The 15,061-nt window shown below is 32.8% G+C and overlaps 2 protein-coding genes across 2 annotated transcripts in view; both read right to left on the reverse strand.

Moving 5' to 3' along the window:
• Nucleotides 1-698: 698 nt before the first annotated feature.
• On the reverse strand, nucleotides 699-9,382 carry LOC144836801 (uncharacterized). The gene is made up of 6 exons (XM_078691662.1): nucleotides 9,226-9,382; nucleotides 7,958-8,092; nucleotides 7,436-7,577; nucleotides 7,201-7,233; nucleotides 2,771-3,302; nucleotides 699-2,259 (listed from the first exon to the last, which is right to left on the reverse strand). Exons 1-6 carry the CDS (start codon nucleotides 9,301-9,303, stop codon nucleotides 2,256-2,258), a joined length of 924 nt encoding a protein of 307 aa, XP_078547788.1. The 5' UTR covers nucleotides 9,304-9,382; the 3' UTR covers nucleotides 699-2,255.
• Nucleotides 9,314-15,061, reverse strand: part of LOC144838115 (uncharacterized) — a 31,980-nt gene continuing 26,232 nt past the window's right edge. The window contains exons 7-9 of the mRNA XM_078693474.1: nucleotides 14,732-14,782; nucleotides 9,426-9,743; nucleotides 9,314-9,348 (exon numbers count right to left, since the gene is read on the reverse strand). Of these exons, the coding sequence (XP_078549600.1) occupies nucleotides 9,314-9,348; nucleotides 9,426-9,743; nucleotides 14,732-14,782 (404 nt within the window). The remainder of the gene's footprint in view (nucleotides 9,349-9,425; nucleotides 9,744-14,731; nucleotides 14,783-15,061) is intronic.

Raw genomic sequence — 15,061 nt, forward strand, 5'->3', positions numbered from 1 at the left:
ACGAAATACAGATAGATATGTGGTCTAGGACCACTCCATTACATTTTGGAGGCAATCCGGACCACGGTCTCAATTCTGGACCACTTTTTAGTATAATTTTCAGACCTGCTAGTGTTAAAAGATAGGACAGAATTTTCAAAATTTTGGCGCTGCTGTTTTATTGTTAGTCAACTGATACTATTGTTAGTTGAAAGGCTGGTTACATAACCATTAAACCAAATTCGCATACACATGCTTGCAGTGAAATTAGCCTAAATCACACACAGCATTAAGACGCACACAAATATATATATATTTTCTCGGAGAAATCTTATGTAGGAGAATTTTACAGTAGGCGGAGGTATATGCACTCTCGGAGTGGCTTTCTTGTTGTGAACTACACTGACTATTATTTGAATTATACTGACTATATAATTGAAAAAAAAGTACAGAAGTTGAATAATAAAATGCTGAATAAATACAATGTTTCATTAAAGGTCTATAAATCAATGGAAAAGATGAATAAACACTGTTACAGCAGGAAATACAGTTGAATAAACAATCAAAAACAACAGCAGATTTTAGCTCACTATGTCGGTTGGTCGGTAAACACTAACTCAAATTTGAGCACGTGACTGCAACCATGTATATGGCCTTGTTAAATGAAAGATTTCTCAAACTGAAATCAATAATTTGGAATCAATATTTTTGTATTGTAATCAATCAATCAATCATGGATAATAATAACAATTATTATGATAATATAATTTGTTAGGTTAATTCACAAAATACAGACAATAATCAGACAGTATGAATTGCCTGGATCACAAATCAAATTCAAAAAATTGTCAGGGGTTTCAAAATAATCTTGTAGGTCAGATCAAGCACAGTCATAACAGCCTGGTCTAGCTCACACACAGTAACACTTGAAAAAAAAAGCTATTTTTTTCAGCAATAGCTCTTCGCAGTCCATATAAAATTCACTGCAGAACAATAAGCCCTGCTTGTTTCCCCACCAGAATATAAAAAATAGCAAAAATAATAAAAACAACTTTGAAAATGGACAATGGATTTAACACTTTTTCGGATAATGTGTAGTTTTCCATATTCGGTTACTTTAATTGTAAAAAATCATTCATTTTCCTTCCATACCTATACTTATACATCTATATGATGTGATAACTGCCATTGTTAAGAAATAAAATAGCCCAAGTGCTCAACAACAATTATTATACTATTTAGAGATTTATTAAAAACATATTCATAGATAATAATTAAAACTTATGAAAATAAAATTTACGAATGAATAATATTTAATTATGTACAGGTCGATATTAAACTGTCTTAAATTGTTTGCATTTATGCTCTCTGCAGCATTGGAATGTCTATGTTATTAGTACTAAGATTTGATTACACAAAATATATTTTATCAGTACTGTATCTAAATTATCTATGAAAAATGTTTTCTGCAACTTGTATCTCAAAATGTAAAAAAATACACAATCAAATACACAGGTTAAACATTCTAATAACAAAATACCATTACAATACATAAACATTGTTGTAATAAAACATTACTTCATTTAAACTGGAATTTAGTATAGATTTTTTCCTAAAAAAATCTTTAGTGGCCACATTCACCCAATACACAGTGTTTACTTAAATCATGGAGTTTTCACTTAAGTGGTATTCACTTAGATAGGAGCAGGTCACTGAATTTGTCTTTTATGATCATGATATAGTAGTTTTTTCTGGCATTTTACTTTGAAGCTTTTAAATTGGTTTTGTAACACAATTTACCAACAGCATTGTTGTTTTATTTAGTCCCTTATCTTTTGATTTTTTAAGAAAAAAAAAACCCAATCCAACATATCTAAAAATGTCTTCAATCAACATTATGCTAAAAAATGAGATTTTAAAAGATTCAGAAATATAAAAAAGGCAGTACCAATAAATAAATCTGCCATTAAACGAAGAAATACATATCTACAATTAGCATGGTAAAAAAAAGATTTTATTTACATATATTTGTATTTCATACTATAGGGCAACATAAAATGCATCTTCTGGTGTGTGTCCAATTGTTATATACACACATGGTTTGGGGTACTCGCTTGATTGTCTTGCACTGGAACCATTGACCTTATTATCACGTTTCATTGTAAGGGCTTACTTGATTGTACACACATGTTTTTCTCACAAGGTAACTGCAGTCACTTAATTTTCACACATGGTAATTATTAAGACTCTTTTGATTGTCTCATCATAGATCTCATTCAACTGAAATTTAAAAAGTTCAAACATTATGATTGTAGATTAAGATAATGAATTTAGACAACATTCAAAATCGGCATACATTTTTAGGAAATTTTTAAGAAAACGCATATACATTATAAGTGGATTTCCAAGAGCTTGTTTATAGAGAACCTCTTGCTATGTCTCAACATAATATTATCAGTTATTTTGAATGAATGTGCTGCTTGCACAGAATTTATTTTCAAATATATAACAACAAATTTAAAACTTGTTGTTTGTACACAGACAAAGCTCTTGATTAAATATAAAAAATCATTAAAAAAAACATGATAATGAAAAACATCAACAGATTCAAAAGCATACAGGCAAAAAAGAAAATCCTATAATAAAAATAAATAATTCAGGTGTGTGTATTGTATTGTTATCATTCTATATATAACCATACTGTAATTGTGTATGTAAGAAATCATATACATTGACTGAAGTAAGCATTTTTTTAAAAAGATGCTTAAATTTAAATATACAAAATACATACCAGTTAATAATTATTGCTTTTGGGATTGGTCCAAGAACTTCAGCAAATCTCTGTATTTCTGATTCTTCTACTAATTTTCTATTGCTCTCAAGGTGAAACACTACCTCCCATATAGTTGGTAAATCCATTCTCAATGAATCCAATTCATAGTTAGCAATTACTACATTTAACTTATTTGGATCAAATTGTTGCAATGCCTTACACAATCGTTTTCTATATGGTGACAGTGTTCCCTCTTGAGCGTTTAGAACATTGTTGTCTACAACATACTGATTTATGAGATCTTCAGCAGCTTTGAACCTAGACACTTCAGCAATGTCTAACAAGAGGTTAATATTAGTAGGTGTGATATAACGTTGTTCATGGAGTTTGTTGAATAGAGAATTTGCTATGCAGTTTTGAACGGCAATGTGCTGTAAACCTATGTGTTCAAAGAGACAACATCTCAGCAAAAGAAGTTTGTCACCAATATACAGTAAACCAAGATCATGTTTCAACTTTCTGAACTTTTCCTGCAAGGTACTGCCATTGACTGTAAAAAAAATGTTCATGAAAAGAGTAACTAATACTTAATGCTTTAAAACGATAATACATCTTTTCCCCAAGTATTATGTAGAAGTAATTAAAGTTTGGTAAAATACTTTCTACTTAATGCAAAAATCATATAATAAAATAGTATATTTAGACAATAGCATACAAAATTGTTAATTAAATTTCACTTTTCACTTTTTTCGCCTATAATCAATTCAAGTTATAAAGAAAATTTGTTTTCCATTGTATCAAGTAAAAGTTAGAAGTTACTATTAGAAGTTACACTATCACACTAATAAAACAAACATACATTCGGGTCTTGTAAATTCTGGTGAAGTTCCAGGCATAACTGTGTAGTAGACCTACCACATAGCTTTTAAACATTTCAACATTTACTTTTAATTTGATTATTTATACATCCTCTATATATCTCTTTATTTAACCTCACATTGACAGGTTACCTTCCTGTTACCTTCACTTTTCTAGCTAATGGATTTTAAGAATGTTAATGACTCTAACAGAAAACCACATTAATTCTCTTAATCCTAGTTGGTCAGATAAGATGGGCCAAGCCCAATATTACCATATGCACTGACCACATTATTAACACACTCTTTTCTCAACTAGCATCTTAGCTACACCGTTTATTGCATTGTCTTATCAAATATTGTATATTGTATATTTTATCTATTTATTGAGAATCCTCACTTGATTCACTTGGAATAAATTGCATAGTTTACTGTATACATTTAGTAGTTGTTTTATTTTACCGTTGCGCCGACAATTACTAAAGTGGTGACCCTCGACTTTCTTATACCGAATTTAACTCAAAATGGAAGGACAACAGCAACAACGACAGCTACCACAACCTCCAGCACAACCCCAGCACCAGGAACAACCTGTGGTGCTTGCTCCTGACGCAACACCCACCAACAGGCCAATTTCACAACGCGTGGGATCACAGTAGATGCTATGCTTAGTAGGATCATCGCAACCTGAAATTGCGCAGGGAGTTCGGGATCTATTTCTCACCCCGCCTACTGATAACAGGTATGTGAACTTCAAAGATACTTTAATACGTCGGACAACTGCTTCCGACCAACAGCGCCTCCGCCAACTCTTCTCACCCATCCGCAGCCAGATGCACCTTTAAGTATCATGGTTGACGCTTCGGATGCGGCCATAGGGGGTATACTACAACAACGCATTGACAACAATTGGCAACCTATTTCATTTTTCTCACAGAAGTTGAAACCAGCGCAGACGCGATACAGCACATTTGGTCGTGAACTTTTGGCAGCATACCTTTCAGTTAAACATTTTCGTCATTCACTTGAAGGACGCTCATTTCATATTTTGACTGACCATAAGCCACTCGTGTATGCTTTACTCGCCAAACCAAATCGTCACTCGCCACGCGAAATCCGTCATCTCGATTTCATATCTCAATTCCCAACGGACATACGCCATGTGAGTGGAAAAGGTAATGCAGCAGCTGATGCATTGTCGCGAATCGAACTTAATACTTTCAGTCACAGCACAACTAACATTGTTGATTTTAGTCTTATTGCTGCTGCACAAAAGAATGACGATGACTTGCACAAGCTACTTGAATCACCGTCTTCACTACAATTTCAAAACTTTCCAATTCCAACTTCTGACTCTACAATTCTTTGTGATATTTCCAAAGGCAATCCACGTCCATATATCCCACAAGTGTTCAGACGCATAATATTTGACACTCTACATTCGCTATCACATCCTGGTATACGAGCAACACAACGTTTAATTACTGACCGTTTCGTATGGCCAGCAATCAATCGTGATGTACGACGATGGTCTCAAACATGCATTCAATGTCAACGTTCCAAAGTACACCGGCACACCGTTTCGCCACTCTCTACTTTTTCTACACCTGATGCCCGTTTTGACCATGTACATATAGGTATTGTTGGACCTCTCCCTTCGTCAAATGGTTTTTCTTATTTACTCACTTTTATCGATCGTTTTACTCGATGGCCCGAAGCCATACCTATTCCGGATATCACAGCCGATACTGTCGCACACGCTTTTGTCAATCGATGGATCGCTTCATTCGGAATACCTTCAACCATTACAACAGATCGAGGAAGACAATTTGAATCTGCATTATTTCATTCGCTCGCCAACTTACTAGGAACTAAGCACATTCATACAACTGCATACCATCCTATTGCGAACGGACTTGTAGAACGTTTTCATCGACATTTGAAAGGTTCTCTCAAAGCACATAATGATCACACTAAATGGACAGAACATTTGCCTATAGTACTTTTAGGCATTCGTACAGCCCTTAAGGCTGATCTAGGTCATAGTGCAGCTGAACTTGTTTATGGCACTACTTTAAGATTACCTGGACAATTCTTTAATTCAAACTCCGAACATTGTGATTATTCTAATTATATTGATAGATTGCGTGATAATATGAGTAAACTACATCCCACACCTATCCGCACCAACTCTAACCGTAAATCCTATATCAATCAAGAAATATTTAATTGTACCCATGTTTTTGTTCGAAGGTTACAACGTCCCTATGATGGTCCATTTAAGGTATTAAGTCGAACAGACAAACACTTTGTTCTCGATCTAAATGGTCGACAGGACACAGTCAGTATTGATCGCTTAAAGGTAGCTCATTTGGATACTGATATATTTAAAAGTCAAGAGCAAACCCTCACTCCCAAGCTTCAAGCATCACCCCTAGTCAAACCAAACAACCCTTCTCCCATTTTGGCAACCCCTCCCCGTACTACTCGTTCTGGTAGACATGTTCATTTCCCTCAACGTTTTGTCTCGTTCTATCATTAATTCTTTCACTGGAAGGGGGCTCCTGTAGTAGACCTACCACATAGCTTTTAAACATTTCAACATTTACTTTTAATTTGATTATTTATACATCCTCTATATATCTCTTTATTTAACCTCACATTGACAGGTTACCTTCCTGTTACCTTCACTTTTCTAGCTAATGGATTTTAAGAATGTTAATGACTCTAACAGAAAACCACATTAATTCTCTTAATCCTAGTTGGTCAGATAAGATGGGCCAAGCCCAATATTACCATATGCACTGACCACATTATTAACACACTCTTTTCTCAACTAGCATCTTAGCTACACCGTTTATTGCATTGTCTTATCAAATATTGTATATTGTATATTTTATCTATTTATTGAGAATCCTCACTTGATTCACTTGGAATAAATTGCATAGTTTACTGTATACATTTAGTAGTTGTTTTATTTTACCGTTGCGCCGACAATTACTAAAACTGTAAAAAAAAAATGTATTAAGATGTATGTACAGTATCTATTGCAGACTCACAAAATTACACCTGTTGCTGTTTTGTAAAAGCATTTAATTAAACTTTAAAGCTAAATATTTAAATTTCATACAATACAGATATTGCCTGCTTAAAGGTGAAATATAAGATTTGACATCCTGAGGGAATTATATTTTTGTTGAATATATATTTCCTGAAACAAAGGTGAGGGAAATATATTCCCCAGAGAAAAATATCATTCCCAAGGGGATGTCAAATTTCACCAATATAAAAGGCGATATCTGTTATATTATATCTGCTGGCCCAGCAGTTAAATCTTTGTTGCTTGACTAGTTTTGTCTTCACAAGTTATAGGACGAACCCCAGTATGTTGGATTTTTATTTTTCGCCAAACGCCACAACAATTCGCTAACGGGGACAGGATAATTATATAGTCAATATCAAAATCTGCAAGGATATATAACAATTCCAATCCCACTCACATATTTACTCTCATAGGCTATATAAAATAATTAAATACACAGTTTCCTACACTGAATTACATAAAATATAATCCAATCTTAACTAGTATACCTGGATTTGGTCTTGCTGCTCTAACATCACCACCTGTAACAAATAAAATAAACAATACTGTAATTTTTTCAGTAGATACTGGATAAACATCAGATTATTTGTGATGTATTAGGATGCATACTATGATCACAGGTTTAATTGCTATCATAAGGACAGATATGTACTTTAACTACCACATTTTATTATAAATGTAGATTTACTTTACTGATTAAATTGTCCTGTTTTAAATACTTACAATACACTTCCACTTTAGGAATATTACAATTTGAATCTTGTGATAGTGATAAGGTTGCCCTTAAATCATTTGTTGATGAATAACTTCTTTTAAAAAAAAATTTCTCTGATGCGTTACACCATAGGTATTCAGCAGAGATGACCTAAAAGGGATAAATATTTTAGTTACTCTTGGTATAAAATTGGACAACCTTAGCAAGGATCCACTGCTACTACAAGCAATAAAAGGAATGTTTATCTGTTGTCTTCCATGGATATCATCTCAAAAAGACCTTCCAACAGAGAAACCAAAGATTATCATTTTAAACACTAGGTAACTTTTAAAATGGAAAATTTCACATAAATTGACCCTCACATGATTGATCATACTGAAAAGTTTGATGAGCATATTCTAAGCAGTATTATTTTGTTGCTTGTGTTACCGTAAGTATTTGTTAAATCATGTTCTTCATTAGCACCAACCTTTAAAAAGTATTGTGGTGACGAAATTCTTTTTATATTATAACAAAACAAATGTTCTTACTTTCTTATTAACATTTGTGCTCCATTCCTGGTTTGGTATTGCAACACTTATATCCATGTTTTTGTACAAAGAAAGTATTTCTGCAGGTGGATCTAAACATTGCTCACCATATTGTGCATACTCTTCAACCATCTTCTAAAATATAAAATATATATATGGTATATTTATAATTTGGGTCACAACTATTTGGTAACAATTTTTGTACAGCCTTACACATATATCATTTATTTATTTTTATTTTGTATCACAAAGCATTCCTGGATTCAACAGGTTCCAATCAATGGCTAGCTCATTGTCTAAATGTTGTGCCGTTTATATTCTAACTAGCCGAAAACAATGAATATAGTGGTTTTTGTGTCACATATGTTTATTTTAGAAACTATATTCCTACAATTGATGTGTGCCACCAAAATAAATGTGATTCCTTTGAATGAATAAATATATGATTTTTGAAAGCTTAAAGAACTTAAAGACGCAAGTTGCTAATTGTTGTGAAACCAAAATAAACAAGGCCAACAGCCATTAAGTCGCGTGCTACAATGCATAGTGATACCGGACCGACAGACAGACAGACCGACAGACAGACCGACCAACCGACCGACATCGTGAACTATAGAGTCGCGTCCACGCGACTAAAAACAGTGGCCTTTACTGTTTTCTAACAGTAGGTGTATATAAATAGAATTAATGTTTCATATTAATTAAATGGAAGAAATATTATTATTGAATTGAACCGTCAATCTTTCAACTCATACCAATTTATGAACATTTATTATTTGTATACAATACATGTACCATACACAAGTCAAGTAAAATACGTCAATTAATTAAGTGTATAAAAGTTTCTATTGTTTATTATAAAAACCTTATTTGTAAACCTTGCAACAACATTAATAATAAACCCACTTTTTAGTCAGTGGTAAAGCAGAAAGAGCATCATGAAATAATCTGTCTTATGAATTTACTAAATACTTTACGCAATGCTAACCAGGTAATTATTTCTAATAAAAAATAATATTTTGCTGTTATGTATTTAAAATTAATTGTTCTTTAGAAAAATGACTCAAATTTCCACAAATGATTCGTAAATGTTCTATAGTACAAAATATATACTTTAATTCCGCTTAATAGTAATTTTAAACCAGGAACTACCCCTTAAAAAGTATTAGCACCCTTCCTACTATAAAACTATAAAAAATTATTAATATTATTATTATAATATTTATGTAAGAAAATATAAGTATATTTAGTTAAAAATCAACAATTACCTCTTCATTGCCAGGCTTGCAGACTCTTACTCTAAGTTGATATTCAGTTCCGAGCATCTTTCCAAAAACACCAAACATAAATCGTTTTTTAGCATGAAAAACATTTCTTATATGACCCCAAATCTTATATGAACAAAAATGAATTAAACTTAAACAACATCGACCATTGTTTAAAGTAAAATTCACATCCTTTTTATTACTTTCTTTCCATTTATCTTGAAAGCCTTTTTTGATGAGTAAAGTGAATTCCCAAAACTCTTCATTTACAGCATTGTATGGAAATGACAGTAAACAGGGCTTGTTGAAGCTGATTCCTTTTGGTCCACATTTAACAATAGGTGATATTAATGATTCTAGGGGATGAGATACAGGTATGTCAGTTTCCTTCAAAATGTTTTCAAGTGATACTTCAACTGTCTTTCCTTCATCGATTGCTCCAGGCAATATCTCTAACTTTATGTCTCCATCTTTAAGATGAAGAGTTCTACCTTCAGAGTCCACATTTAACTTCATTTGTTCTACAAAAGAATGAAAAAAAGATTTTATTTTTTTTCAGAGATTACGTACTTTATTGGTTGATTTATTGTATGCAACTTAAAATGACACCCCTAGATGGCCGGAAATGGTACTCTCGCACATAAAATTCATGATAAATGGCACATCTAATTGGCCGGAAAAGACACTCCCATGCAGCATGCTACCAATGAGCAAAACAATCATACTTTTTTCCTCCTCACACACGTGGCCTATTTGAAGTACGATAACATTTTGTTGCCGTATGTTTGATGCACGTGCTCTGTGCGGAACCGGTATTTTGTTTTGCGTTCAAGTTCAATGCGAACGTACGTCTAGGGGAAGCCCCAAAAAAAGAACTCTTTGTGTGAGAAGGCAATTTCAATGCTTATTAGTTATCCGCTTGGTATACCAAGCGGATAACTCCTTGTTATTGTATGGGATCAATAGTTTTTTAGTTATCCGCTTGGTATACCAAGCGGATAACTCCTTGTTATTGTATGAGATCAATATTTTTTTTCTGTATTATTCTTCTTTCCTTCCTTCCTTTTTGTGAGTCGTGTTTCTCTAAAATGTGTAAACATAACATTTCATAACTTTGACAACATATGGGCATTTACGTGAAGTTGTGCACCTCCTATTTTTGAATGACGTCATAGTTGCGCAACGTGACTTACGCGCAATTTTATGAATTTCAATGATTGATCATAGATTAAAAACCAAAAGTCATTTAGTATTGACACTTTGACAAAATTTAAGTCATATCAGGGGCAAACTTTCTACGGATTAAAAATGGCATGTTTCACAAGAAGTTACGCGCGCATGCGCATTTAAAATTTCAAAATGCGCAAAATTAATTTCTAATCAACTTTTTACGCGTTTCTTGTCATTTTGAGCATGTCAAAAATTCCCACGGGCGCGCAATTTTTTACGCGCGCGGTGCGCACGTAGCGTTAAATACATATTTTTTTCTCTTGAATTATATTTTTCAAGCCTTTCCTAGTAATTTTGAAAACAATTTAGACCTTTTCCAGTTTAAATAACGATACATACGAACACGTTGAATTAGACAATTCGTGCGCGTTTTTTATGAAAAAGCTTAAAAAATCATCAAAATTATGTCTTTTTTTAAACAGTCATAGTTTCTAAAGTAAACCGTTAACCGTTTATTTTTATTACAAAATCTAGAAGTTGATGAGTTGTAGATATCGGATCATGCATCAATAAGGCTAAAAAAACATTGTGACGTCATCGTATGGCCACACGAATGTAAAATATAGGATTTTTGTCTCTTTCGTTATTGCTCATCACATTCAATGGAGCGCATCACGCTTATCTGTATTCCTTTTTCTCCTAAATTTATATATTGTGTAGGTCAATCAACTTTCTTTAGCATGAGATAAAAATATTTTAATTTTTATGACGTCATCATGCCTAAAAATTTTAATTACGTGGGTCATTAATTTCATCTTTACAGTAAATTTTAATCTGTAATAGCTCGTAAGAATAAAATGTGATAATCACGATTAAAACGTTTTCTGGAAGCTATTGGATTGTAGATACGAATTCATGTAAACATTTTGCCAATCGGATGTTGTGACGTCATCATATGGCCAGTTGAATAAAAAAAGTCGTATTTTCATATTTTGCGTAATAGTTCATCACATTTAAAAGGGTGCGCATCTATATTTTACGTATTCAAATTTCTTCTACACGTTAATATGTTGTTCCTGAGATAATTTCCTTCTGAAATTGCTATCTAAGTGTTTCATTTTGATACCGTCGCCATGTTAAAAATTGGAATAAATGGCGGGTCCTGTAATTTCACCTATTCTACACTGTATGTAATATGTATACAGCTTATACTGTTTGCATGTATATACTATATGACACAAAATTGACAGAATTCAGCACTAACAGCATATCATATTCTTCAGTTCTTGTCATAATGCCATAATCTTTATCTGTGTGCAATATTCCAACGTATGACGTGCACGTGGCGTTTGTCGTGGTGCGGATAACTAACTCGTCAAAGTGACGAGTTTCATGTCTAGTTTCTGTATTATTCTTGGATCCTTCCTTCCTTTTTGTGAGTCGCGTTTCTCTAAAATGTGTAAACATAACATTTCATAACTTTGACAACATATGGGCATTTACGTGAAGTTGTGCACCTCCTATTTTTGAATGACGTCATAGTTGCGCAACGTGACTTACGCGCAATTATATGAATTTCAATGATTGATTATAGATTAAAAACCAAAAGTCATTTAGTATTGACACTTTGACAAAATTTAAGTCATATCAGGGGCAAACTTTCTACGGATTAAAAATGGCATGTTTCACAAGAAGTTACGCGCGCACGCGCATTTAAAATTTCAAAATGCGCAAAATTAATTTCTAATCAACTTTTTATGCGTTTCTTGTCATTTTGAGCATGTCAAAAATTCCCACGGGCGCGCAATTTTTTACGCACGCGGTGCGCACGTAGCGTTAAAAACATATTTTTTTCTCTTGAATTATATTTTTCAAGTCTTTCCTAGTAATTTTGAAAACAATTTAGACCTTTTCCAGTTTAAATAACGCCATACGAACACGTTGAATTAGACAATTCGTGCGCGTTTTTTATGAAAAAGCTTAAAAAATCGTCAAAATTATGTCTTTTTTTAAACAGTCATAGTTTCTAAAGTAAACCGTGAACCGTTTATTTTTATTACAAAATCTAGAAGTTGATGAGTTGTAGATATCGGATCATGCATCGATAAGGCTAAAAAAACATTGTGACGTCATCGTATGGCCACACGAATGTAAAATATAGGATTTTTGTCTCTTTCGTTATTGCTCATCACATTCAATGGAGCGCATCACGCTTATCTGTATTCCCTTTTCTCCTAAATTTATATATTGTGTAGGTCAATCAACTTTCTTTAGCATGAGATAAAAATATTTTAATTTTTATGACGTCATCATGCCTAAAAATTTTAATTACGTGGGTCATTAATTTCATCTTTACAGTAAATTTTAATCTGTAATAGCTCGTAAGAATAAAATGTGATAATCACGATTAAAACGTTTTCTGGAAGCTATTGGATTGTAGATACGAATTCATGTAAACATTTTGCCAATCGGATGTTGTGACGTCATCATATGGCCAGTTGAATAAAAAAAGTCGTATTTTCATATTTTGCGTAATAGTTCATCACATTTAAAAGGGTGCGCATCTATATTTTACGTATTCAAATTTCTTCTACACGTTAATATGTTGTTCCTGAGATAATTTCCTCCAGAAATTGCTATTTAAGTGTTTCATTTTGATACCGTCGCCATGTTAAAAATTGGAATAAATGGCGGGTCCCGTAATTTCACCTATTCTACACTGTATGTAATATGTATACAGATTATACTCTTTGCATGTATATACTATATGACACAAATTGACAGAATTCAGCACTAACAGCATATCATATTCTTCAGTTCTTGTCATAATGCCATAATCTTTATCTGTGTGCAATATTCCAACGTATGACGTGCATGTGGCGTTTGTCGTTGTGCGGATAACTAACTCGTCAAAGTGACGAGTTTCATGTCTAGTTATAGCTCTATCTATATATATTTACAACAATTTTAATTAAATATCAATGTAAACATGTGGTATTGATACAGTTGAGTATGTATCGGCTGGTGGCCTAGAAAAAAATAATCGGATGCTATAATTTAAACTACAGTACCATAGATTTAATAGTGTAATATATTAATATTCACTATATAATCCTCTTTGATGATTGTAGGATCTATAGCAAATCAGAGTTGTAGCGCGTATCTAGTAACTATGTCGGTTGCTATCCCAGATGTTGAACGCGCATGAATAATGTCGTAGATTGAAAAGGACTGTAAAGAAACTAAAGTTAATAATGCTAACCAGTGAATACTAAACTTTATGAATGCTAACCAGTACCAGTTTAATATATGTTTAGGTACGAACCATATTTAAGGTGGAATCTAATGTAAATATAGTTCAAATGAGGGACATTAATCTCAAAGTTGTTGTTCACACGTTGGTTGGCGAATTTCCCCCTTCTAGGCTGTTGTTGTGTATGTTGTTGATATAATTGTTGTTTAAGAAACGCAAAGTTTGTCTGTAGTTGCCTTATTGTTGTTTATTCAAAAGGGATATAAGTGATGCGGTATGTTGTGTAAATCTATTTACCGTAGTTACAATTGTTAATTAGAACACACAATGTCTGCGTGTGTTGCGCTAGCTGGGTGAGTCGGCAGCTTATGAATGTTCATTATTAGTACACACAGCGAATGCTTGTACAGTAAGACTTATATAAGAATACGTTGAACTTGTTTACTACTGATTGTAGCGGATTAAGTTGTTTCTAACCAGTGGCGTATCCAGTGGGGGGGGGGGGGGGGGGCCAAGGGGCCCGGGCCCCCCTGATTTCGTGTCCGTCGGCACATCACCGCGTCCGTCGGCAAACAAAGGGGCCGGGAAAAAAATAAAGTTAGGCAAATAAGAATAAACTATTATTCTGACAATAATTGAACTGTAAACATAATTCTTTTGAGCGTTTGTTTATTTACACATATCATTCCCATCAGATCAACTATTTTTTATTTTCATTACATCTAACCAAACACGTAAAATATGTGGTTAAAATATCTTTATCAACTATTGGCTGTAAAAGGAATTGCTCGAAAAATGTATATTTATATGTTGTATAATAACAAAATTTTATAAATGTAAAAGAATCCAATTTATGATCTCTAACTTTGTAATTTGTTAAGATAATGTTTATAGTATTTTTGATGTTCTTATGTTGCTTTTAAAATTGTGTATCCCTGTAGTATTCATGTCTGTTTTTAATATATTGATTGTTTTAAATAATATAAATATTGTATAATAATTTTATTAATATACATTTCAAAAATAAAATTTTTTCCATATTTTAAGTGGCAAAATAAAATAAAATCTGAATTTAATACAACATACCTGGGACTGGACTTAATGATCTCTTGAATTGTTTGGATGTTCCAACTTTATCTGTAAAAATATAGTCATACGATTTATCGCAACTACTAAAATATACAATTTTTTAATTAGTTGGCAGGCAACTCTTTCACATAAATATTTTTTTTTAAAATTACATCCACAAAACACCGGATTAATACTAATGAACTAAAATCCATAGGCCATATACAATGGAATTCCAGAAGGTGGTATACAGTACAGTAGTGCAATATTGACAGACTGTGCAGAAAAATGCCACACATAAAATTAACTTAATTTTTTTCCCCATTTCTGCTTCTGTTTTTGTTGTAT

This window comes from Antedon bifida, chromosome 3, assembly GCF_963402885.1.
Source record: "Antedon bifida chromosome 3, ecAntBifi1.1, whole genome shotgun sequence".
Lineage (NCBI taxonomy): Eukaryota > Metazoa > Echinodermata > Crinoidea > Comatulida > Antedonidae > Antedon > Antedon bifida.